The sequence below is a fragment of the Lethenteron reissneri genome, chromosome 4 (genome assembly GCF_015708825.2).
Source record: "Lethenteron reissneri isolate LAM-NWPU_2019-01 chromosome 4, ASM1570882v1, whole genome shotgun sequence".
Lineage (NCBI taxonomy): Eukaryota > Metazoa > Chordata > Hyperoartia > Petromyzontiformes > Petromyzontidae > Lethenteron > Lethenteron reissneri.
The window spans coordinates 5,177,295-5,202,502 of record NC_083782.1 but is presented as its reverse complement, the minus strand read 5'-3'; the positions used below and the strand labels follow the sequence as shown (position 1 = coordinate 5,202,502).

Genomic DNA, 25,208 nt, shown 5'->3' with positions numbered 1-25,208 from the left:
CCTCTCCTAGGTCGACTCAGCCTCAAATGAGTACCTGGCGCGGTGTGTAAACATCGCCACGAGGGAGACAAAGGCGGCCGGGCGTGGTCCTGGTCACCCACCTCCTCGTGTGCCGTGCCGGCCTTCATAGGTGCTACTCGCTAACATGACTTGCCCCTACAGTCGGTTGATTCCATACGGGGTTTCTGTGTCTTTGTTATGGAGGAGGCTCGTGAAGGACGCTGCTGCTGCTGGACTGTTGGAGGCAGTCGCCATCCAACAACAACGGAGGGCGGATGAGCGACGCTCACAACAACGAGCGGAGCGCCGGGCGGATAAAATGCATCAAGTTGGCACAGTGGGGAGTACAGCTGGTGGTGCATCTACCGGTCATCTCAGTCGGCCAACCCATGGCGCCTGCTGGGTCCGTCCCAAGATCTCCTGCACCTAGCCTGGCACAGTAGGGTACAGCTGGTGGTGCATCTACCGGTCATCTCAGTCAACCCATGGCACCTGCTGGGTCTGTCCCAAGATCTCCTGCACCTAGCCTGGCACAGTAGGGGGTACAGCTGGTGGTGCATCTACCGGTCATCTCAGTCGGCCAACCCATGACACCTGCTTTGTCTGTCCCAAGATCTCCTGCACCTAGCCTGGCACAGTAGGGGGTACAGCTGGTGGTGCATCTACCGGTCATCTCAGTCGGCCAACCCATGACACCTGCTTTTGTCTGTCCCAAGATCTCCTGCACCTAGCCTGGCACAGTAGGGGTACAGCTGGTGGTGCATCTACCGGTCATCTCAGTCGACCAACCCATGGCACCTGCTGGGTCAGTCCCAAGATCTCCTGCACCTAGCCTGGCACAGTAGGGGGGTACAGCTGGTGATGCATCGACCGGTCATCTCAGTCAGCCGACCCATGGCACCTGCTGGGTCTGTCCCAAGATCTCCTGCACCTAGCCTGGCACAGTAGGGGGGTACAGCTGGTGGTGCATCTACCGGTCATCTGTCGGCCAACCCATGGCACCTGCTGGGTCTGTCCCAAGATCTCCTGCACCTAGCCTGGCACAGTAGGGGGTACAGCTGGTGGTGCATCTACCGGTCATCTCAGTCGGCCAACCCATGGCACCTGCTGGGTCTGTCCCAAGATCTCCTGCACCTAGCCTGGCACAATCGGGGGGTACAGCTGGTAGTGCATCTACCAGTGGTCATCTCATTCGGCCAACCCGTGGCACCTGCAGGGTCTGTCCCGAGACCTGTCAGCAGCGAGCCTTCGACACTTCACGTGGTAGCCTCAAGGTGCACCTGGCCTGGCACAGGCGGCGTGGTGATGTCACGCGAATCGCGTGGTATTACTTTTGGTGGTACGTCATCGCGTAATGAGAGACGGCGAAACGTTAAACTGTAAACGCGTCATCATATTTAGATTCACGGAAACCACGGGGCAACATCTTATTGGTTCTTTCGGTAAAGTCACGTAGAAGGGAAGTAATAAAACAATAAAAATAAAACATAATAAAACATTTCTCACGACGTTTCGGCCACAACGCAAGCAGCCGTCCTCAGGTGAAAACCACGTCTGTCGAGGCGACAGCGTCTGGAGTCTGGATGACGTATTGCGTCAAGGCTAAGGTGACGTCTTCACGTAAAAGCTTTCTGACGTCAAATTTCAACACGTGGCCTGAGATGTTTGGTGACGTCGCGTAACACGGTACGGAATTTACATTTCTGCCTCTGCATCGACAAAACCAATAAACCATTGGAACCTCATTTGGCAGTAGCAAAATATGATAATTGATTTTTTACCTTTTTATCTGGCAACAAAACTGACACATTTTTTTATGGTGCATTGTCTTTGAGTTGTGCGCCTTTTGGCGTCATCTGGTCCAACACCATGTGAGACGAAGCTTTAAGAAAAGCTGTCTCGGGTGTGGACCAATCAATTTCAAGGACAGTGCATACATTATCAGAGTTGTGTTTTTTTTGTTTGCATTCCGACCGCAGGTATTGTGGTCAATGCAAACATGGCTCCTTGTAAAAAAAGGTGTCAGTTTTATTGCCAGATAAAAGGGTAAAAAAAACAATTATCAAAACCAAACAGGACCCTGCGGGGTGGGCTGGTAGGAATAATACTTAGTACCGGTACAGGGATATCGACCGGGTATAGAGGCGTTAAAGAAAAAATTACTGTATTCTAGTGTAACGTTAATTAAAAGTGTTTGTTTTGACAAAATACGCTGTGAGATTTAAAGACTCGGTAGTCTTTCATTTCCAACACCACCCTCAACACCACCCCTCCCACCACCCCTCCCACCAGCCCTCACCACCCCCCCCCACCACCCCCCACCCAACCCCACCACCCCCCACCACCACCTCCCGCACTAGGCCTCGCGAAGCCTCCTGCAGTAGGCCTCGCGAAGCCTCCTGCACTAGGCCTCGCGAAGCCTTCCCTGCAGTAGGCCTCGCGAAGCCTCCTGCAGTAGGCCTCGCGAAGCCTGTCGCAGTAGGCCTCGCGAAGCCTCCTGCACTAGGCCTCGCGAAGCCTGTCGCAGTAGGCCTCGCGAAGCCTCCTGCACTAGGCCTCGCGAAGCCTCCTGCAGTAGGCCTCGCGAAGCCTCCTGCAGTAGGCCTCGCGAAGCCTGTCGCAGTAGGCCTCGCGAAGCCTCCTGCACTAGGCCTCGCGAAGCCTGTCGCAGTAGGCCTCGCGAAGCCTCCTGCAGTAGGCCTCGCGAAGCCTTCTGCACTAGGCCTCGCGAAGCCTCCTGCACTAGGCCTCGCGAAGCCTTCCCTGCAGTAGGCCTCGCGAAGCCTCCTGCACTAGGCCTCGCGAAGCCTGTCGCAGTAGGCCTCGCGAAGCCTGCCGCACTAGGCCTCGCGAAGCCTTCCGCACTAGGCCTCGCGAAGCCTGCCGCACTAGGCCTCGCGCCGTGCTTTTCGTGCACAAATAAGGCGATAAATGTATCTTGTCTCTGTGTTAATAAATGTATCTTGTGTCTGTGTTAAAAAAACGTGCTGCGTTTCAGTAAAGTAAATTTGAAGCGAAGTTTATTATTACACTTGTTAAGCCAGGAAAGCCCCACTGAGTCAAAATGTTTTTTAGGGTCCTGCCAAGTGTTTGCAGTAGGGGGCGATGTTGCTACACCTAATCGGACGATACGAAGGGAGAGATTGAGGCCTAGTTCTCGGCTTTAGGCCTAGCTGTAGGCTTTAGGGCGCTGTGAGTTAATTTTTAATTTAAATGTTTTAATGATTTATGTAAAAGCTTTAAATTTAAATGTTTCTATTTAAAAACATGAGGGAATGTAACATTGTTAAACATAACTCCCTTTCACACACGCGGGGGTACGATACGAAGGGAGAGTTTCAGGCCTAGTTCTAGGCTTTAGGCCTAGCTGTAGGCTTTAGGGCGCTGTGAGTTTTTTTATTTAATTTCAAAGTTTTAATTAAAATCTATCTCAGGGAATAAGGGAATGTTACACGTGTCATGCCAAGTGTTTGCAGTAGGGGGCGATGTTGCTACCAGGATAGCGTCACTGAGTCTAAAGGTTTTTGTAGGGTCATGCCAAGTGTTTGCAGTAGGGGGCGATGTTGATACACGGACGGACGGACGGACACATTAATCTATTGGTGGTCTGGTCCACTTCGTTCCTACCAGTATAATATTATTTTTTCACAATCCAGCAACCCACGTCCTCCCTGCTGTCTTTTATTACACCCTCTGCAAGGGCGCTCGTGGTTATTTTGTGTTGTGCATTCAACGGTGTCGCGTCGGCCTCGGACCCACATCTAACAGAGGGTCCTTGCCAAAAAATAAGTCATTAAAAAAACACTTTTTGTAAAAACACGCTTTAATGAAATGTACCGTACTAGTAATGGAAGAACTCCACGACTCCAGGAAGTGGCCCCAAAGCTTGCCATAACGTAAGGAACCGTGGTCAATTACAGCCAACGTGAGTTTACCGTGAACAATTAAAATGTTTTAAAATGTTTTTAATTTTCAATGATAGAATATAGTATTGTTATCAGTATGACATAAGTATACTCTTAGTTTTTTCGGTAAAGTCACGTAGGTAAAAAATGAAATTAAAATTAATAAAAATAAAACAATAAAATAACGACGTTTCGGAGGCAACACAAGTCGTGATTTTATTGTTTTATTTTTATTAATTTTAATTTCATTTTTTACCTACGTGACTTTACCGAAAGAACTAAGAGTATGAATCCTTGCAATCACGAAAGCTTCAAATCTAGAATGACATAAGTATACCAAGTTTGCAGTCGATACCACATTGGGAAGTGGGTTAAAATTGAATTACAATATTTGAGGATACAACAACAGCAACGACAACAGCAACAGACAGAGTGAGTTAAATAAAAGCATTTAATAATAAAAACATCTGGCAGTTCAAAATTGTGTCCAAGTCGCTTCTGATCTATTAAAAAGAGTTTTAGTAGTTTTTTGTCGTGATTTGCTTACCTTTGCTATGCTTTACACTCCTTTCGTGTTTTTTTATTGTTCGTTTGACCTTTCTGACGCACCCCGCCTTACTGGACATTTGTGGAAAAAGAGCTTTATAGCTCATCGGATTCCTCCACTAACACATTCCTGCGGAGGGAGCTGGTAGGAACGTTTGGTTGCTCGGTCAATGACCAGGGTCAACGGCGGCGTGGTGTATTCCGCAAATATGCCCGACTGTGAGGGCGGGCACAAGCCGGCGTGAGTAGGTTAAACGTTGAGTTTTATAAGGGCACCACGGGGTGACCAGCCCCACCCCACCCAGCCCCACCCCCCATCCAGCCCCACCCTCCCCACCCAGCCCCTCCCCACCCTCCCCTCTCCACCTAGCCCCACCCCTCCCATTTTTGGATTCACGACGGACGGACGGACACAATAATCCCCTGTGGGCTGGTGTAACCAGGAGGTTCCTACCAGTATAAATACATCTACTGCCATGGTTTGTGCAGTAGATGCGGTTTAAGGTGGAACCATGAGCAGTTTCGTAGAAAATCAAACTCCGGGGGGATCTTCTGCGTTGGGTCTTTCACAACCAGGTAGTTTGTGAGCTATTTTAAACTTCATTGCAGCTCTGGCGAACGTGTTTGACTTGTTTGTGTTATTCGTGCGCCACCCATACGGTTTACCCCGTATTCACGGACATGGAAATTGAGTTTTCAGGTCCATACGGCGTACAACCGTTTCAATACGGACAAATTAACAAAAAATATATACAGCAGAACGTCGGAGATTGAACGCCCCAGAACTCGAACAATTCGGTGATTGAACAATATTTTCGACCATTTTTTTGCCCCGGACATCGAACACAAATTCGGAGGTCGAACAATTGGAAAGAACCTGTTTGGGCCGAGACGCGTAGCCAGGGCGACCGAGAAAAAGGCGAATGACCCAGTTTACGCGTAGCTCTCGCCCAGTGCAGACCCGTAAAACATCGTTCCGTTAACTTTTTCATAAATTTATTTTAGTGTTTTAGTGCTAGAAAAAAGGCAAATAAAAGAAAAAACCCCAGAAGGGCAGTTACCCAACGTTTTTATGGAGGGGGACTCCCCTTCCAAGCAACACTGACACCTCCTCCTCCTCCCCTCCTCACCACTTTCCACTCAAGCCATCCACTCTCCTTACTACAGGTAAAGTGAAGTTCAATGTTCATTTATTCTATTAATTATAACTGTGTTTCTTGTTTTTTGTATGATTTTATGTACTGTACTGTATTTTAATATTGTAAACTTTGTGAAAAATGGCCCATAATGGGAGCATCCTTGGGTGGGGAACCAATTAATGCTATTTCCATTAATTCTTATGGGGAAAATTGATTCGGTGTTCGAACAATTCGGTGTTCGAACACGGTTTTGGAACGAATTCAGTTCGATCTCCGAGGTACCACTGTATTTGTTTGTGTTTCTCCCTTGTGATGGAGACTTTGTAGGATAAACATTGACATTTAAAAGGGGCACGGGGTGACCAATGGGGTCTGAATTGGTCTGTAATAAGGTAGGGCACTGATAATGGGTTGACTGATGCATATCCTATTATTTGGGTCTTTCGGTAAAGTCACGTAGATAGGTTAAAAATTATTGATCGCAACACAAGCAATCGTCAATTGTAATCGTCGATTGCTTGTGTCGCGATCAAAACGTGATATTTGTATTATTTTTATTCACTTTATTTTCATTTTTATTTGTATTATTTTTATTCACTTTAGTTTCATTTTTATTCGTATTATTTTATTGTTGTTATTATTTTAAATATCTACGTGACTTTATCGAAAGAACCAGCAAATCTGGCTGTGACGGTCCCACCTGATGACGGAGACTTGTGTTGTCTCCGAAACGTCGTGATTTTTATTGTTTTATTTTATTAATTTTTATTTCATTTTGTACCTACGTGACTTTACCGAAAGAACTAAGAGTATGAATCCTTGCAGTCACGAAAGCTTCAAATCTAGAATGAATATTAAAGCCTCAACCGCTTGCGTCAAAAAACCGAATGACGTCATTTGTGTGACGACGTTTCGCGTATGACGTCATACCCCCCCCACCACCTCCAACGTCTCCAACTGGCGCGGAAATCGCTTGCTGTAAGTTGCGTCAACTCGTCGCATGAAATTTCTAAATCGAATCAACCTTCGCAGGGGGCGAGCAGAGAGAAGGGCGACAACGAGCGAGAGGCAACACGGCTCGCGTAAAAGACGTGAGGAGTGAATGAGGGCGAACGTTTGTCGCCTATTGAGTGCGTGCAGCGGGCTATGGTGGGCGGATGAGTTAGGCGAGCCGCAGGCTGTGTTTGGGGGTGCTGAGGCCTACATCAATACAGTTTAACACGCAGTCGGCTATGAATATAACTTTAATACAATTTAACACTCAGTCGGCTATGAATATAACTTTAATACAGTTTAACACTCGGTAGGCTACGAATATAACTTTAATACAATTTAACACGCAGTATGCTATGAATATAACTTGAATACAATTTAACACTCGGTAGGCTACGAATATAACTTTAATACAATTTAACACGCAGTATGCTATGAATATAACTTGAATACAATTTAACACGCAGTCGGCTATGAATATAACTTTACAGTTTAACACGCAGTAGGCTATGAATATAACTTGAATACATAGGATTGAGGCTTTCGTGACTGCAAAAATGACTACTCATTGTTTTTTTCAGGTAAAGTCACGTATGTAAAAATAAAATGTAACTAAATTAAAATAAATCATGACGTTTCGAACGCAATACAAGCGATCATCATCAAGTGGAAATGGGGCAAAACACACAGCCAGTGAACACACAGAGGGACACCAAACACAGAACGGTAACTGCACGGAGGCAAACAACAACCAGATGGGAGACGAGAACTCAACAAACCTTCGAAACATAATGTGATGCAAAACCAATCGGCCAACAACACAGTCAGACACTAACCTGGTTGACCACGTATTTCAAAAGACTGCTTAATTTCGTGTTAAACTTGAATACAGTTCAACACGCAGTAGGCTACACGGTTTTTATTTTTTTTGGTTAGATCGCGTAAATATAAATGTGTCGTTAAAGCCGCCACGACACCGACATCGCCACGGGGTTTTTTTTGTCGCGTAAACATCGTGCCAAGTGTTGCCCCTTTCTGGCAATAAAACAGTTTGTGTGAAGATATTCAAACGCCTAACAGAAACATTTTGCAAGGAATCATGTCACTGCATTAACCACATTATTTGTGGTGAACATGCAAACAAAACATGCTCTGGTAATATATGACATTGTCTTTTAAACTGATTGGTCTACACCAGAGACAACCTTCTTTAGTGTTAGACCAGAGAACGACGCCAAAAGGCGAACCAGTCTTAGAATGTGCCAATACGTTGTTACTGGTACAGCACACCGGTGTGTTGGAGAGTAAATCCACAACATTTACAATCTTAGAATTAGCATCATCAGGCGACAGCCTAGGTGTTAAACGTTTCGAACAGTAATTACAACTAGTATGCGAGAAGCCTACATTTTGAACTAACTAACCTCTATGGGGAGGATATTTTTCTTCAAACGGGAACATTGGGGACAACTCCGAATAAATGTAAATACAGTATAATATTAACGCGATAATGATAACATTGTTTTATCATCGCCTTTTGTAAATTGATCGTCGTGTAATAGCTCACCATGTTACGGCGCTTTAAACATTGTGTGTATGTGTTGCAGTATATATGTAAGTGTTGCAGTATGTGTGTGTTGTTGGTGTTCTTTAAGAGCGATGGATGGGGTTTGTGAGACGTGTGTGGATCAGGGTTGTGGATGTGATGATGCGAATGCAGGTTTGCTTGTCATCGCCATCACCGTCGTCATCATTATTACTAACAGCATCGTTATTAACATCATTACAAACAGCATCACCACCATCATAAGCGTCCTCATCACTACCAACATCATTAACAGCATCATAACCAACATTGTATTTTCCATACTCTTTGGTTCTTTCGGTAAATGAAAACAACATTTTAGTTATTTTCATATTTTATTATTTTCACCTACGTGACTTTACCGAAAGAACCAAAGAGTATGGATCATTGCAGTCACGAAAACTTCAAATCTAAAATTGTATTTTCCATTGTCATAAGCGTCATAATTGTCACCGCATAACCAACATCATCAACACCTTGATTGCATCACGAACATCCGGCAGTATGACGCGTCTAACTTGGGCGTGTTGCCTAATCCACGTGTAACCTCTTTTCGTCGCTCAATGCAATTTCAAACAGCCATATTAGAGTACATTACATTATTTAATTGACTCATTAACGAAAGTGGGCTTTGGGCAGGACACGTCTCTAAAAACTGACATCCAAGAAACTTCGAGCCGCACTGACCATCGTGGCGAGTGTGGTCACACAACCTCACGACCCACATAGCGTGGGGAGACCCTGATCCAGCAGTGGATTGCAAAAGGGCTGAACGTGTACAAAACTATGCTCTGGTTAATGGTGCTTTTTTCTCATTGTAGTGCACCAATTGGTAACGGTTATCACACGGGCCTGTCAAGGCAGGTGTAGTGGCGAATGGCGGGTTGTTGTTGAGCACATTAAGTTTAATCCCCACACGTGTCCCAACGCATATATTTTTGTCTTGCAGAGCCTACGATATGGCATTCAAACCAGCCTTGGCTGTCTTGCTTCTCACCGTCGGCTACGTCAGCGGTTTTGGCAATGGTAAGGCCTCTTCCAGTGCGTCATCATGCTTTTACGTGGGGTTCCTATTTATCCGCAGTTTGACGTGGAAGTGGTTAATGTCACTGTTGATTTTTATACAATTATAAACCAGATCTTTGTCCAATCACAGACCGACCTCGGGTTTCAGTTGATGAAATATTAAGGAAGTCACTACTTTCGTTTATGTGTAGTGTGAAGGGGTTAGGGTTCATGGGTTAATGTTTAGAGTTTAGTGGTTATGGGTAGGGTTAGGCTTTAGCAATTTGGTGCAGTAGTACCCAACACAGCTTATTTAATTACATTACATCTTTGGGCCCTGTCGTCTTGGCCAGTACTTTTATCTGAGGGTTGCCATCCCACATGCTTGTGGATAAAAATCGTTCTTTTTAAACTTTTAATGCAGAGCTGTGGTCAATTAATTACAATTTTAAAATCTTTGCAAGCTAAAATTACACTTCATTGATGTCTGCATTACCGTGTGTGCCTTTGGTGACCCCATGTGCACTCATGCATGACTATGACTGTGGGAACGTGATTGTGCGTGCCTGTGTTGTGACTGCGTGTGCGTAACTGTGCTCGTGACTGCGCTCGTGACTGTGCAGACCGCTTGCTGTTGCGGGACGTCTCGGCGCTGACTCTGCACACCGGCAGGATGACAGCCGGCCGGCGCTCCGCCGCCGTGCCTCAACTGCGCTGCGTGGGTGGCTGCTCGTCGTTCACGCCAGACGTGGTGCAGTGCCTTAACCGCGGCCACGATGGCGTCGACGTGCAGGTTGTTGTCACATGGACTGGGGACGAGAGGGAAACATTTTAGGACTGGCAATACTGTCGTGGGATGCCACGGTGGCTAGGAGATTTTAACTTACCTCGCCTGCTATGCAGGAGGTCATGGGTTCGATCCTGACCCTGACGCCTGTTGTATATTTGGAGTTTGCGTGTCTCTCTCCCCATGGTCGCGTGTATTTTTCTCTGGCTCCTCTGGTTTTTCTCTCCACGTTTAGAATCAACATCACATGTTTAGAGTATTTAGCTGCTAAACATTTCCACACAAAGCCACTTTGTTGAGCTTTCATTTGTGGCCAGGTCACTTCTGAAAAAGAGCTATATAGGTCAGCAGACCTTACCTGGAAAAATAAAATAGTTTAGTTTCTAATATCATCTCGATCAGTTGCTTATTTCGGTGAGATTGTGGCGTGTGTTGTTAATGTGTGGTCTGCCAAACGTAAATCATTCAATTGTCAGGGAAAAGGTCCCTCCCCCCAACTCCTGCTTCTTACTCTCTCTTGCTTTAAATCAGAAGCATATTCATCATATCTCACAGTCCTGGCACCACTATACTTTAGTAATGTAGCTATTGATTATGCAAACCCCCAGGTTGGAGAGGCGCTGGCACCGGGAAATTGGGCCCCACACCAACCATGCTACGCCACTTGCCAACTTGTACACTCCTTGCCCCGCCTCACTCCTATCCCTTCCCCTGCCCCTTCTTACCCTGCTGTCTTCCGCCCTCCTGTCCCTCCCACCCTGTAGTGGGAGTGCAAGGCGGACATGGACAGCTCGTACCGTTTTGGCAGCATTTCCGTGAGCTGCGAGGGCTACGACTACCCGGACGACCCGTATGTGCTGCGGGGTTCATGCGGCCTCGAGTACTCGCTGGTGGGCGGTGGCGGCGGCGGCGGCGCAGGAACTGGAGGCTGGAGGTCCAACAACCCTTTGCCCGACGGCAAGGGCAACGGTTCGGGGGTGTTGATCATCCTGGTCCTGATAGGAGTCGCTTTTGGGGTCTACAAGTTATTCCTGAGCGGTGGTGGCACTGGAGGGCAAGGCGTTCCGTACCCGCCCGCCGATGATGTGCACCAGCAGCACGCGGCTGGGCTTGGTACCGGTCCTGCGTATCCACCACCACCGCCACCCTACTCCTTCAAGGACCAGAACCCCAATTCAGGTTAGTTTGGCTGCACTGTCTATGACCGGAGTACCCTGTTTCACCGGATCTCTGAATACTAGTTCAGAGTTGTGCCCGGTCATTTCTGAGATGGAAGTCAGTCTGAGAATCACCATGCCTGGGGCTACGAGGTGGTCACAAATTGGCACCTGCAACAGTAGATTCTTAAATCTGGATGGAATTTGTTACTAAAATGCTTGGATTGTATCCTGTTAATTGTGGATTCCTACTGCACCTAAAGCATGTTTCTTAACATCTAAATGTAGGAGCCCCCTTTAAATAATGTGTTGACATTCCATTAAGTTTTTTTCTGGTTAAATAAAGTGCATTATTCTATCATCGAGGTTAGTGTGAATTTCACCTGAAAAAACTTCACTTCAGGTGGCCTGGCTCGTTCAAGGAGGATAATACTGCGTGAGAGCGGTGAGCCGGCGACACCTGAAATCCTGGATTCAAGTCTGGACCGCCTCCACCAATGTGACCCTGTGTTTGGATTCTCTGTGACCCCAGGCTCCACGGCAGGGTCATCACCGCCACCGTCGTACGGCTGGGCCGCGCCGGGAGAGCCGCGCATGCGCCGCCCGCCAGGCGCGGAACAATCGGCCACGGGCCCCGGGTTCTGGTCGGGGATGGGCGCGGGAGGCCTCATGGGATACCTGCTGGGCAGCCGAAAGTGAGTGCCGCAAACGCATGCACGTACCGCACACGGTGACCATCGGCCATGGTCTGTATCTGGGTGGTTCGGGTGATAGGCGGTCCAAAAATCATGTGAAGGTGCGGAAGCAGTATACAGGGTGATCTATGGGTATAAGCAAATATAAGCAGAACTTTGTTCTGCGTCTTCACAAAAGTAGAACTATGTTTGGTTATCCCGACCAATATTATCCAGCAACATTTTAAAACAAAATTTCCCACAGGCTTTTTGGGACTTGGTGTGAAATGTCTTAAAAGAGTGATACATCTCTATACATAATGTTAATTCTTAAGCAGACGAGATGATGCGAAGACCACAACATAAAAAAAACCTGTCATGTCACCCCCCCCCACAACTAGTTTTAATAACACATTAACTCTGTCCAGGAAACCAACATGCTGTGACAAGAACGGACAGTGTTGAACGTGTTGATGCGGTTAATCAAATTTTTCGGTGCCGCTGTATAATGCGTGGAAAGCAAAACAAATCAAGTTAATGTAAAAAAACCCGTCACGTCACACACCGCGGCCTTTCACGTGTTTGTCGTAAGCACGCTCGTGGACATGCGATCCGTCAGTGACCCTGCCGAGTTTCTCCCGTGCCGCAGTTCGGGCCCGACGTACCACCATCAGCCGGCGCATAACCCGTCGTGGTTTGGGAGCAGTAGCAGCAGCAGCTCTCGCAGCGTACCCAACTTCAGTGGCGGAGGTGGCACGCGCCCCGCATCGGGTGAGTGCGACGACACGCAGCACACACCCTCCGATTAGCACGGTTGGCTACGAACTGTGCAGAAGAAGTAAAAAATTTCGGTCCCCCTCTGTAACCGCCTTCCCTTATTCTCTTGAAGCCTCATCTCTTCTCTTGCCTATTCTCTTCCCTCACTCCCCTCCACGTCCCTCCCCTACCCTTTTGTGATCCATAAGTACCCCCTCTATTGCTGTCACTTATTCCTCAACCCTTGGACTCCCCTTTCCATCTATATCATTCTATTGTCACCGTTTTTTTATACTATATTAAGCGCCTTGAGCGAAGCTCTATAAATATAAAGCAAGATAAGCAAACTGTTTTTGATCATTACGCCACCGCTCGACGGGCACTTCCATTAGCAGGGCGGTTTTCAACATGGCGTGACACATTTTGCGAAATGCCAGCGGCTATCTTGGTGCAAATTATTTCTGTGAATTTATCTTCAGCTTTTAACGGCGAGTTTTAATGTAAAACTGCTGTATGTTAGATGCAGAAGTACTGGCATCATGTATAATGTCGAGTATTATGCCTCTTTAAAACACCCCATTTAGACACGGTAATTTGTTAGGCGTGTAACTATTAATGGAATCGTTGGTTGAAACAGATTCTTACGCTCACAATATTTTACATTTATAGAGCTCATCTGCACTTGAAATAATTGTGATTTTGCAAATTGTGTGTGTACAGGCCGTTATTAATCCACTACCATATGAAGCCCTTTCTATGCTTTTGGTGTGCAGGGTTGTTGGGCCATACTTGACCACACTGGTCAATGAAAATGTCTCTATTCGGCTAAATCGATGAATGAAGTAGAGCAAACACGAGAGGACAAATGAGGCAAAAAAAATATATAATTTCTTGAATCGTGACAATTCATCACACTGGGGAACGGGGGGGGGGGGGAGAGGGGAATATGTGAATTGTTACATGCCTAGTGATTGTTATGTACAATGTGTGTGCGTAATTATCAAAGCAGAGCAATAAGCAAACCCGGGCATTGCCTTGACTGGCCGCTCTCACCACACCTTGCCAACTCCCAGCACCAATCATGAACCCCATCTATTCTTGAGCAACAGAATGGCGTTAGTTTATCTTTTATTAAATGCTTTGCAACGGTGGAAAGTTATGCATTTACTGTGCCCGTCTGTAACGAAGGGAAGGCATGATAACCGTCACGAAGATGATCCAATGTGCATGCATTTTTAGTATGACGTTTTTCTATTAGAGACTCGCCCTATAGGAAACCAACCGAATTTATAAAAGGGTCTTGCCCAAAACCTGGCGATAACGACCAGCGCAAAAAAGATTTGCATTGCCAGCCAAGGTGTACATGCCTGCCCTCTCAGTGACGTCGTCACGTGTGGCTTAACCCCATCTGGTAGTGCAGATTGGAACGTGCTTTATTATTGCTCATGAAATACTTTTGAGTACAAGCGTTCCACAAGCCATGCATGTGCACAATTTCTCTTGTTATTCTGTCGGCAGGTTTTGGAGGCACGACCCGTCGCTGACTCGGCCCTGCTCACCGCCGGACCTCTGATGCTGCGCACATGAGTGGGATGATAAGTCCCGACGTCTGACTGTGAAGAATGCTTTATGATTTTCTCTCTGTGGCGCACAGAGGCTTAGATAAACAGCAACCATCGCTTGGCAATTACGATACGCGCTACCATGGAAACCAGAATTGGCTCTCATTGTTCATCCTAGAATGCAGCTCTGGGTCCCAGAGAGATCTATCTTTGGTATCCATTTTACAGGTTCCTGCATAACCTCATAGAAAACATTTATCATCTTAATACATACAGGAACAGTAAGTCTTTTGTGGAAAATATACATTATTGCTTGTTAGGGTCTTCTCGACAAGACCAGGGGTTGCATCCTTAGGTGAAGGGATTTTGAAACAAATATAGATTTTATTAACTTGGTGTCATCCATGCTTTCTGTTGCACGTTTGTTTATTTTTTCGGAATTTAAAATGTTTGCTTTTTCTTCCCAATCACATTCCATCTGTTCTATTTAAAGTCGTAAGATTAAGATTTTTTTTTTGTAACTCGGCAGTGTAACATCACCCCATGATGAAGAGAATTAACCTCTGGAAGTTGATGTCACAGAACTACTTCTGAAGTTCACTATCTAGTGGACATGCTCTGCAAAAGATGTTTGTCACGTGACAATCCATTTGGGTTTTTGAGGCAGAGCTTCTGTAAGCCAAAGCAAATGTTTTTGTGGCCATTGGTTACTTTACACTTGAGAAACCAGCTTTCCCAGGATTTCTGTGGTGTCAACTCAGTGCCCTGACCACTCACCAAGCCAGAACCAAATACCAGATGGTGTGGTTTTGGCCGATTTCGAAAATCCCTTTGAGTCAACATATCTCTTGTGTTAACACATTTGCAAAATGACTATAAAATCCAGTTTAGAAATGTGATGAGAATGTCTTAAGCTACAAATGATTTGTTAGTTTTTAAAGTGATATTTGTAAATGATATATTTTCTGTAAATGTGATTTAAATATAACGCGTCATTGAAAACGTATCTACTGATGCACGGCAAACGTGTTGTCGGCGACTCTTTGTATGGCTATATGGGGTTGTGTTGTCATCTGTCCTGTCCATGTATTAAAAACAATGACTTGGTAACAACAGTGTGTCAACAGGGCCTTATTAAATACATGCACACACTTGGCAGGGCATGTTACATTATTTAATGTTACAGATTGGTGGCACATTTATTGCTAGTTTCAAAGGTTTGTGGTCAAGAGTCTAGCAGTTGCCATGGTTAAGAACGCAGTTGTGCGTTAACCAAAATGACCCACCCTCGGCTTCAGTGGCCGTTAAAATTTCCTGCAACAATCGAAAGAGTTGACCAAGGCCCACATTTTTCAAGTTACCTGCAAATTACTTAAATCTCGCACAGCAACGTTGTCGTCACTTAATCATTACACAGCACCTCCCATGCAGAGGTGTCCTGCTGTCCCTTAAAGTGCAGACTACTCCCATGTAACCTCCTTCACCCCGCACCTCCGATTAGCACTGTTGGCTTTGTACGGTGTGACAGCAGTATGTACGTAGATGCATTGCTCCTTTGAGATAGCCTTTGTGCTATGAGAATGGCAGGAACACAAATGTATTCATGATTGACTTGTATTTAAACATGTCGGTCTTGAAACAACAAAAGCATCGTGCTTGTCATTCGATGCCGCCGAATATTAGCTAATCAAAAAAAGGGCATTTCACATGACGCTATCCTCACCGATGGGATTACTCGATCCATGGATCACTTGCCAATGAATCAACTCGGTGATTAACCCTCAATAACTCGATACTCTAACTTGGCTCTCGGATCGACGATGAGCATCGATACAATATATCTCTATTAAGGTTTCACAACCATATACGGATAGTCTCCGAGTTACGATGGTCCGACTTAAGATATTTCGATCTTACGATGGCGATACGACAAAATTGTCAAATATTTTTAATTTCGCGCGGCAGGTAAACGCAGCAGCGTACGAGGTACGATACTGTACGTTGGGACGCTGCCGGGATGTCCGCATCTCCCGCCTTTCTATTAAATTTCAGTTCATATAGGTAGGCTAAGAATTTACCTTGTTTTTTTACTTTACATTTTACTGTGCAATGCAGTATTGTAATTAATAAATATAGTTTATACAGTACGGTACTGTAAATTGCTGTTTTGCTAAATTATCACCATTCTTTAAGACTCCTGGGTAGGCTAGGCCATCTTCGACTTACGATATTGTTGACTTACGATGGGGTCGTCGTAACTAGAGGACTACCTGTATGGGCTGATCGGTGACTTCGTTGTATTACAGCGCCCTGTGCCCATAACCCGACACCACCAGGTGACCATTTCTTCCGTGTCCTCCCAGCGCTGCACCGACGCCGGAGCCTTCCGCCGCTGCCGCCACAGCCCCCTGTTCCGGTGCCGCCACCACCACTTTGTGCATTGCCGAGAAGTGCACGCGCAGGTGCATGCGCTTGCTGAAGCGCCGGCCACACGCGCTGCACTCGAACGGCTTGTCGGCCGCGTGCATCTGCTTGTGCCGGTACAGGTTGCAGCGCAGCGTGAAGGCCTTGCCACACACCTCGCAGCTGAACGCGCGCCCGCCCGTGTGTGTGTGCGTGCGCGCGTGTGCCTGCACGCAGCGTTTTGTCCCAAAGCCGAGGCCACAGGTGGCGCACGTGAAGGGGCCGCCACCGAGGCCGACAGTGGCTGCGGCGGTGATGTGAGAGGCCGCTGCTGGTGGTGGTGGTGGCGGCGCTGGCGCTGGCAACGTCTGTCGCTGGTTGTACGGACGGCCGGTGGGTATGCACCGGCGCCCCGGCGGTGAGGGTTTGGCGGCGTAGTCGGGGTAGATGTAGGCGTCGGTGGGGGGCTGGGGAAGGATGGGTGCCGTGTCCTCTTGGTTGTGGCTCCATTCGGCATTGCCTGGTGGCGCATTAAGATAGCGTGAGTCGTTAATAGAAAGAACCATACAACTGCACTCTTTTTATTATTGCAGATGCACTCAGTAACAGATCTAATGATAGTACAGCAGATGATCTAGAATTGAGCAAGGTCGTAGGACCTTTGGAATAGACACGATGGCAGGGAGTTCCGATGAAGACTTAGGTACGAAATGGAAAACCAAGTTTCTTCAATTCATTCATAGCTCGATGTTAACATAGCCATAGGAACCGTGGTTTTAACAGTCGTATATCAATACATGAGCATTTCAAGAGCTGAAAGTGACCAAGGTGCTTGCCACCGCTGCTTGAGGAGGATTGCTTTCAAGGGCGGTTGTGATCCAGGACTACACAAGGACAGACACAAACACGTGTCATGTGACCTTGCGGTTGTGTCGGCCACGTGTCGTCTTCCCACTCCCCGGCCTCCGGAGGAGACTCAGAGTCTTCAAATGCCGTCACCTCCTCCACCTCCTCCTTCAGCCGAGGGGCGGCCAGGACCGCAGTGAACCGCTGGCCCAGACAGTCACTCACGAGGGTGCCAGCGTCTGGCACGAGATTCGCTTCTGCAGGTTTAGACAAATGCAAAGATTTAAATTTCGATTTAAAGCTTTCATGACCGCAGGGATTCGTCTTCTTGGTTCTTTCGGTAAAGTCACGTAGAAGGGAAATAACAAAATAATAAAAAATAAAGCATAATAAAATACAATTCTCAGAACGTTTCGGCCACAACACAAGCAGTCGTCCTCAGGTGAAGAACAGGACTGTCGGAAAGACAGCGTTGTGGCTGAAACATATTTTATTATGTTTTATTTTATTATTTCCCTTCTACGTGACTTTACCGAAAGAAACAAGAAGATGAAAGGCAAAGATCTCACGTTTTACCCTCAACAGACTGTTGGGGCAAGTGCTGTTAGCGTGTAGCACCTATGAAGGCCGGCACGGCACACGAGGGGGTGGGTGGCCAGCATCATGCCCGGCTGCCTTTGTGATGTTTACACATAGTACCATGTACTCATTGAGGCTGAGTTAATCTAGGGGAGACCCAAGAATGGTTCAGATAATTGTCTTTGGCATTGGCCGTGAGCGGGAATCGAACTCGAGTCGTCGGGTTCAGAGAGCAGAGTGCTAACTGTTATGCTACCGCAGGTGTATACACACACACACACGTACTGAATGTACAGAGGGAATTAGACACATTTTCAGAGCTTGTCCATCAGCCTATGGGCCTTCCGAGCCAATATTTCATACCAGCACTCGTTTAAGCAAACTCTGGACCATTTTCGACCTTCTGGGGCACATCAGCTGAGTCAGGCATTGGTACTGTTATATTGTGACCGCATCTCAAGGTGCGATAAAAGAGGAAGAGGCTGTCACATGTAAAGCAAATATTAAGGTCTCGACTCTGAAGGGCTGATGACGAGAGACATTTTCTGTCTGAAAATGTAGAAGTTACATATACGAATAAGGAAAATGTTCCCACTCGTGACAGACGGCCCGAGGCTGTTAATCTGTTAGCTCTGTCCGTCCATCTGTCTATGGCGGGGGGGGGGGGGGGGTCACAATAATTCTCACAAATAAGATCCCAATATGAACGTAATTTTCGATTTAAAGCTTTTGTGACTGCAGGGATTAATATTCTTGGATTCTTTCTGTAAAGTCACGTAATACATTTTTTCTAAAAAATGTAACAATAAAATTCTCACGACATTTCGATGGCAACACAAGCAATCATCATCAGGTTTTGTGAAAACCACACCTGATGATGATTGCTTGTGTTGCAATCGAAACGTCGTGAGAATATTATTGCTTAATTTTTATTAATTTATTATTTCCCTTCTACGTGACTTTTCCCGAAAGAACCAAGAATATGAACATAATTAATGTGTAAAATGTGTCGCTAGTAGCAACTTGCCCGACTGAAAATAGGCAAATTGATTTCAAACGATTGTTGTAAAGCGTTATGCAGAAACGATGTACTTGATATTCATGTTGTCTTGTTTATCGATTTAAATGCTGGATGGCACCTTCATATGGGTCTTTTTTAATGCGGGTGACATCGAAGCAATCTTCACGGAAGCCAGGGGACGCCTCCTCCACAGCCTGGGAGACCTCAGCTGCAGGGATAATGAAGACGAGAACAGCCATGAGGACAATCACCTTCCTCGCTGTCGGAAACTCCAGAGGAATCCTACAGCAGATGGCACCAAATAACCACTTCAATGCCAAGAGCTCATTCAATGAAACTGGCAGTTTTTGTTTACTTATCCAGGAAAACCTCGGCGAGTCTCACGCGAACTCCGGTCATTTTCACGCGAACTCCGTTCATCCTCACAGCGGATTTTAGCTCGCCATCGAACAAAGACGGTCACCGCATCACACACTTTCAGATGCGCTTTTGCGGCCATCTGAATTCCTCTACATATGGTGTGAAAGAAGTTCAACATACAGAAGAAGCGGGAAACGGGTGGATAAAGCACAGCAAGTTGGCACAGTAGGGGACACAGGTGGTGCATCAGCCAGTCATCTCAGTCGGCCCGTGGCACCTGGGTCTGCCCCGTGACTTCCTGCCAGCGGGCGTTCGACACAACACGTGGCCTCAAAGTGCACGTAGCCTGGCATAAGCGTGGTGGGCACGTCACCGCCACTTAATGGCGATTGTTGATGCTGTTGCGGTAGTGTAAGCGGTTGGCACGTTGCGCTACGAAGCCGGCTAACCCGGGGTTCGATTCCCGAAGAAGACCAAATGTAACATTCGATGACTGCACAAGTGCAGAAAATTCCATTATTCTCTACTTTTACACTCCCAGAGGCCAGATGCCTTCACCACCCTACACTCACCTGCATTAAGTGTGGTCAAACAACCTCCATGATCTGCCCAGTTGGGGAGGCGGGGGAGAGGGGTGAACCCACATTCAGCAGTGGACTGACAAAAAATGTTTTCCAGTTAATTCAGCGCCTGAAGTAGCCCACGTCAAGTGGAGTGGAACCTTGGATGTCGTGCAGAGCAACACGCGGTACAATCAAACAACACACCTATACAGCACAACCACCAAAACCTACGCAGGTCTAAAACATGGCTGTCACACACCTTCTCTTGAGATGGGAGTACTTTGGGAAGGCCTGATGCAATAACCGCCTGTCCTCCCATCGCTGGCACACATCCGTGGCGTTTGTGTCACCACCTCAGTCGGCAGCGCTGGCTCCAGGCAGCGGAATCTCTGCGCCGACTGCAGCAGCTCGCAGCTCAGGGAGCTCAGCGTGGCCACGATGGCGTCGAGGACAGCGCGACTCGCCAGGACTCCTTCACAACGGGAGGCGCACCCTCCCGGCTCCTCATCATCCTCCTCAACGCCGCCGCCGCTTTCATCATCCCTGGCTCGCTCCTCCTTCCCGTCGTCTTGGCCGTTGCCGGACAGCGGCTCCCGGCTGCGGCTTCGTCGGCGCTGGCGCCACCACCACCGCTGTCGCTGCCGCGGCGTCAGCGCGCGCACGAGGCGGCGCAGCACGGCGTAGAAGGCGAAGGGCAGGCGGTCGCGGGCGGCGCCCAGCAGCTCGGCCGTCACCTGCGCGTCCTCGGCGCACGCCAGCAGCTCCTCGTAGTCGCTGATGCCCAGCTCGCGCTCCATGGCGTCAGCGAACGTGGGCTTCATGCCGCGCGTCGCCAGCCACTGCCGGGAAGTCCCCACGCTGGGTCCGGCTCTGCCACGGCGCACGCCATCGCTGCAACGTCGCGGTTCGGTTCGCTGGCTCGTTAATTAGTGACGATGCCTGCGGAGAGAGTGACAGTGGACAAAACGTCTACATTCATTTATGTAAGTATGTCGAACTTTTTCGCACCGTACAGTAGCCAACCGTGCTAATTGGAGGTGCAGGGGAAGGACAACAATAGAAGGTGTGGGGGGCAGGACAACATGTGCCAAGCTTACGTCTGCCCTCCCACTATCTAAGTTTCCAGGGTTGTCCTGTAACCCTCTCCGACGTGTTTTAGGTTGTGTACAATGAGTTGCTCGGCACGATGTCCAACGTTCAGAAGTTCAATTCAGCTCCTGGAGAAGCTCCCAGCGCGTGGTGTGAAATGTCAGACCTCCCTGACAAAGCATGGTACAATCCGCAAACACCCCAAAGTCTGTCTTATTTAAACCACTGTCACGTTACAGCTATCATTTGTATAGATTGTATACCATCAGCTGTACGCAAATCCCTAGTTACGAGAACCTTGAAGGCATATGCCTAGCCGTGGCCAGCTCTCACGATCCTTCCAATGCAATACACTTGGCACCTGCACGCGACCTGATTTCAGTCGCTCCATCTCCAAGCCTGGCAAACCCTTATCAGTGCCTACCTTATTACAGACCAATTCAGACTTTATTGGTCACCCTGTGCCCTTATACATCTCAACGTTCATCCTACAAAGTCCCATCACAAGGGAAAACACAAAGAAATTAATATTTGTTTTATTTGCCCGTATTGAAACGGCTGTATGCTGTATGGACCTGAAAACTAAATTCCCCTGTACAAGAATACGGGGTACACCGTATGGGTTGTCACGGTTATATATCTCATCCATGGACATCGAACTCACAAGACTGCGTTCCCTTCCTTGGCTGCCACTCAGGAGTTATTCTCAACCACCGGTCGTCATCCGTTGCAGCCATGCTTTCATTTGAGTATGTTCTCCAACGCATGTAAAGTATGCAGAGCTTCTTTCGCACCATACGTAGCGCAACCCTGCTAATCGTAAGTGTCCTTTCAATTTAATTCCAAGTGTGCGGCTCTCCGTGCTTCTGAGCGCACGTTTGTGCACAGACCACTGGATGAGTTCCACAGGATTGGAAGGATGCCCTGGTGGTCCCCCTCTTTAAGAAGGGGGACCGCACAGACTGTAACAACTACGGGGGCATCTCACTCCTCAGTGGGCCAGGAAAGGTCCTGGCAAGGATTATTCAATATTGCTTTGCCAGGCACGCTGAGGAGAGGCTTGCGGAGCCCCAATGCGGTTTCAGGAAAGGGCGGTCCTGCACAGATGCCATATTTTCTATGTCTGCTAGAGCAGAGGTGTAGGAAATTCCAACAAAACCTACATCTCTGCTTTATTTACCTGGTCAAGGCCTATGATACCATCAGTAGGCCGAGGCTCTGGGTTGTTCTTCGTGCTTTCGGAGTCCCTGACTCTGCTCATGATCATAAAGGACCTTCATAATGGTGAGCGGGCCCGGGTAAAACTACGTAGGGAGTCGGAGCCATTCGCTGTTCACCTTTGGGATAGACAGTGGTGTCCTCTGGCTCCCACATTATTTAACATCTATTTAGACCACGTAGTTCGTGAAGTCTTCAATAGCTGTACCGGAGGAATTTCCATCTGGTACAGATACAATGGGAGGCTGATCGATGCCCGAGTGTGGTCAAGGGATGGCTCCCTATTGCTCAACCATGTTATGATCTGGTAATTGCTGCTCACTCAGAGGAAGAGTTGGAGGTGCTGCTGCTGAACCTGGAGCTTACCACTAAGAGGTGGGGCCTTACCATTAGCCCCACCAAAACTAAGCACCTGCCTGGGTATTTTGTACCATCGGACACTCCACTCCCACATCTCCCAATTGGTGATAGGGCAGTTGTGGAGAGAGTGGAGAGTTTCCCATACCTGGGCAGTGTGCTCATGACCAGCTCCGGTTTAATAGCAGAGGTCTCACCCCCAATCAGTCGAGCTGCATTATCTTTTCATCGGTTGAATAACGCTGTGTGGAAGCTACCTGGTCTGTCGCTCCGCACGAAGCTTCGGGTTTTCTCGTCCACGTAAATTCCCTCCCTTCTCTACGCTTGAGAAACGTGGACCCTCCTAATGGAACATCTTCACCGGTTAGAAATATTTAGGCTGGCATGCCTACGATCCATCCTGGGTTTAACCATGCTGGATTGTGTTTGGAGCTCACAAATCCTTGACAGATCTGGACAAAGTTCCATCGGCGAGCTCATCCGGCAGGCAAGGCTGCGTTGGCTGGGTCATGTAGCCCGCATGCCCAGCCACCGCATGCCTAAACAGCTTTTGTTCAGCCGGATCGAGGGGACTAAACGGACGCGGCACGGGCTAGAGAAGAGATGGAGTGATGGGTGAGTGCGTGGGTGAGTGAGTGGGTGAGTGAGTGGGTGGGTGAGTGAGTGGGTGAGTGTGTGAGTGAGTGGGTGAGTGAGTGAGTGACACGGGCTAGAGAAGAGATGGAGTGATGGGTGAGTGGGTGAGTGTGTGAGTGAGTGGGTGAGTGAGTGGGTGGGTGGGTGAGTGGGTGGGTGAGTGGGTGGGTGAGTGAGTGGGTGAGTGGGTGGGTGAGTGTGTGAGTAAGTGGGTGAGTGAGTGGGTGAGTGTGTGAGTGAGTGGGTGGGTGAGTGGGTGAGTGTGTGAGTGAGTGGGTGAGTGTGTGAGTGACACGGGCTAGAGAAGAGATGGAGTGATGGGTGAGTGGGTGAGTGTGTGAGTGAGTGAGTGAGTGAGTGGGTGAGTGAGTGAGTGGGTGAGTGGGTGAGTGAGTGGGTGGGTGAGTGGATGAGTGAGTGGGTTAGTGGGTGGGTGAGTATGTGAGTGGGTGGGTGAGTGTGTGAGTGAGTGGGTGAGTGGGTGGGTGAGTGTGTGAGTAAGTGGGTGAGTGAGTGGGTGAGTGTGTGAGTGAGTGGGTGGGTGAGTGAGTGGGTGAGTGGGTGGGTGAGTGGGTGGGTGAGTGAGTGTGTGAGTGTGTGAGTGAGTGGGTGAGTGTGAGTGACACGGGTTAGAGAAAAGATGGAGTGATGTGGTATAGGAGGACGTGGAGCTGAGTGGACTTGCCGATGACTGGTACCAGCGGTGTCAAGATCGGCCTCTGTGGAGGAGGCTCGTGAAGGACGCTACTGGGCAATTGGAGGCAGTCGCCCTCCAACAACAACGGAGGGCGGAGGAGCGACGCTCACAACAACGAGCGGAGCGCCGGGTGGCTAAAGCACAGCAAGTTGGTACAGTAGGGGGCACAGGTGGTGCATCAGCCAGTCATCTCAGTCAGTCGACCCGTGGCACCTGCTGGGTCTGCCCCGTGACCTCCTGCCAGCGGGCGTTCGACACTTCACGTGGCCTCAACGTGCACCTAGCCTGGCACAGCCACTTGATGGCGATTGTTGATGTTGCGGTCGTGTAAGTAGTGTAAGCACGTTGCGCTACGAACCCGGCTAACCCGGGGTTCGATTCTCGCTCATCGGTGACGATTATCTGAACCGGTACCTGGGTCTCCCCTAGGTCTACTCGGCCTCAAACGAGTACTCGGTGCGTTGTCGTAAAGATCCGCCACTCGCGGGAGATGAAGGCGGGCGCGGTGCGGACCACTCGAGCCCCTTCGTGTGCCGTCCCGGCCATTAATAGGTGCTCGCTAACAGCGCTATATGTACATATATATATGTGAAGATTAAACACTTTATTTACCGGGGAAAGGACCTCGCCGGTAGTGCTCGCCAAGGCCTCCTTTGCTCGCGAAGTTCCCTGCCCTGCGTTGCGCGGCGGCTGCGTCTTCGACGGCAGAAAAAGAAACAAACTTGGACCCGCCAACGGAGGGAGAAACAACAAAAACCTCCGCGCGGAACACGAAGAAGAGAGAGACGGGAGGAAGAGGAGAGGAAGGGGAGAGGAAGAGGAACTATCGGAGAGAGAGAGGCGCTCGACAGCTCTCGCGGGCGACCGGGTCGGTCGGCCAGCCCACACTGCCCTTGACCTTTAACAGCGCCGCAACGCGTGGTGCGCGGATCTCCGAGAGCGGCGCAAAGTGCGATGGATTAACTCCGACCGAGTCGCTCGCGGTGATTCTAGGAGGTGAAGAGAAAGGAGGGGGCTGGTGGTGGTGCGTGAGCGGTGGTGGTGGCGGCGGCCATCTTAGGTGAGGGTTCATTCCCAGCGGCGCGTGAGCTTCGGCGGCCATCTTGCGTGAGGGTTGAATCCCAGGGGTGGCGAGCGGCGGCCATCTTACGTGAGGGTTCAATCCCAGGGGTGGCGAGCGGCGGCCATCTTACGTGAGGGCTCAATCCCAGGGGTGGCCATCTTACGTGAGGGTTCAATCCCAAGGGTGGCGAGCGGCGGCCATCTTACGTGAGGGCTGAATCCCAGCGGCGGAGGGTGGGGTCAGCTTCGGCAGCCATCTTACAGGAGG

At 48.6% G+C, this 25,208-nt stretch overlaps 2 protein-coding genes across 5 annotated transcripts; one reads left to right on the top strand and one right to left on the bottom strand.

Moving 5' to 3' along the window:
- The first annotated feature begins 6,493 nt into the window (after positions 1-6,493).
- Positions 6,494-15,222, top strand: SARAF (store-operated calcium entry associated regulatory factor). 3 transcript variants are annotated; one of them, XM_061563641.1, is made up of 7 exons: positions 6,494-6,568; positions 9,118-9,194; positions 9,797-9,966; positions 10,725-11,139; positions 11,650-11,812; positions 12,441-12,562; positions 14,066-15,222. In XM_061563641.1, the coding sequence occupies exons 2-7, from the start codon at positions 9,128-9,130 to the stop codon at positions 14,089-14,091; spliced, it is 963 nt and encodes a 320-aa protein (XP_061419625.1). In that variant the 5' UTR covers positions 6,494-6,568; positions 9,118-9,127; the 3' UTR covers positions 14,092-15,222. The 3 variants fall into 3 exon arrangements, with proteins under 3 accessions (XP_061419625.1, XP_061419633.1, XP_061419639.1); XM_061563649.1 differs by lacking the exon at positions 6,494-6,568 and adding an exon at positions 6,569-6,681; XM_061563655.1 differs by lacking the exon at positions 6,494-6,568 and adding an exon at positions 6,598-6,672.
- A 5-nt stretch (positions 15,223-15,227) lies between these two features.
- Positions 15,228-24,919, bottom strand: LOC133349670 (zinc finger protein 316-like). 2 transcript variants are annotated; one of them, XM_061563304.1, is made up of 5 exons: positions 24,491-24,919; positions 20,141-20,820; positions 19,077-19,166; positions 17,433-17,615; positions 15,228-17,032 (listed from the first exon to the last, which is right to left on the bottom strand). In XM_061563304.1, the coding sequence occupies exons 2-5, from the start codon at positions 20,700-20,702 to the stop codon at positions 16,410-16,412; spliced, it is 1,458 nt and encodes a 485-aa protein (XP_061419288.1). In that variant the 5' UTR covers positions 20,703-20,820; positions 24,491-24,919; the 3' UTR covers positions 15,228-16,409. The 2 variants fall into 2 exon arrangements, with proteins under 2 accessions (XP_061419288.1, XP_061419298.1); XM_061563314.1 differs by having other exon boundaries at positions 20,141-20,772.
- Between the last annotated feature and the right edge of the window lie 289 nt (positions 24,920-25,208).

Excerpts from the sequence above, each read along its gene's own strand:
- LOC133349670 (XM_061563304.1), bottom strand. The coding sequence starts at position 20,702 with ATGAAGCCCACGTTCGCTGACGCCATGGAGCGCGAGCTGGGCATCAGC. Across the intron at positions 17,616-19,076 it reads TAAAAAAGACCCATATGAAG|AAGCGAATCTCGTGCCAGAC; the intron begins GTGCCATCCAGC and ends CTAAACCTGCAG. Across the intron at positions 17,033-17,432 it reads GTGGCCGACACAACCGCAAG|GCAATGCCGAATGGAGCCAC; the intron begins GTCACATGACAC and ends ATGCGCCACCAG.
- SARAF (XM_061563641.1), top strand. The coding sequence starts at position 9,128 with ATGGCATTCAAACCAGCCTTGGCTGTCTTGCTTCTCACCGTCGGCTAC. Across the intron at positions 11,813-12,440 it reads TACCTGCTGGGCAGCCGAAA|TTCGGGCCCGACGTACCACC; the intron begins GTGAGTGCCGCA and ends CCCGTGCCGCAG. Across the intron at positions 12,563-14,065 it reads TGGCACGCGCCCCGCATCGG|GTTTTGGAGGCACGACCCGT; the intron begins GTGAGTGCGACG and ends TTCTGTCGGCAG.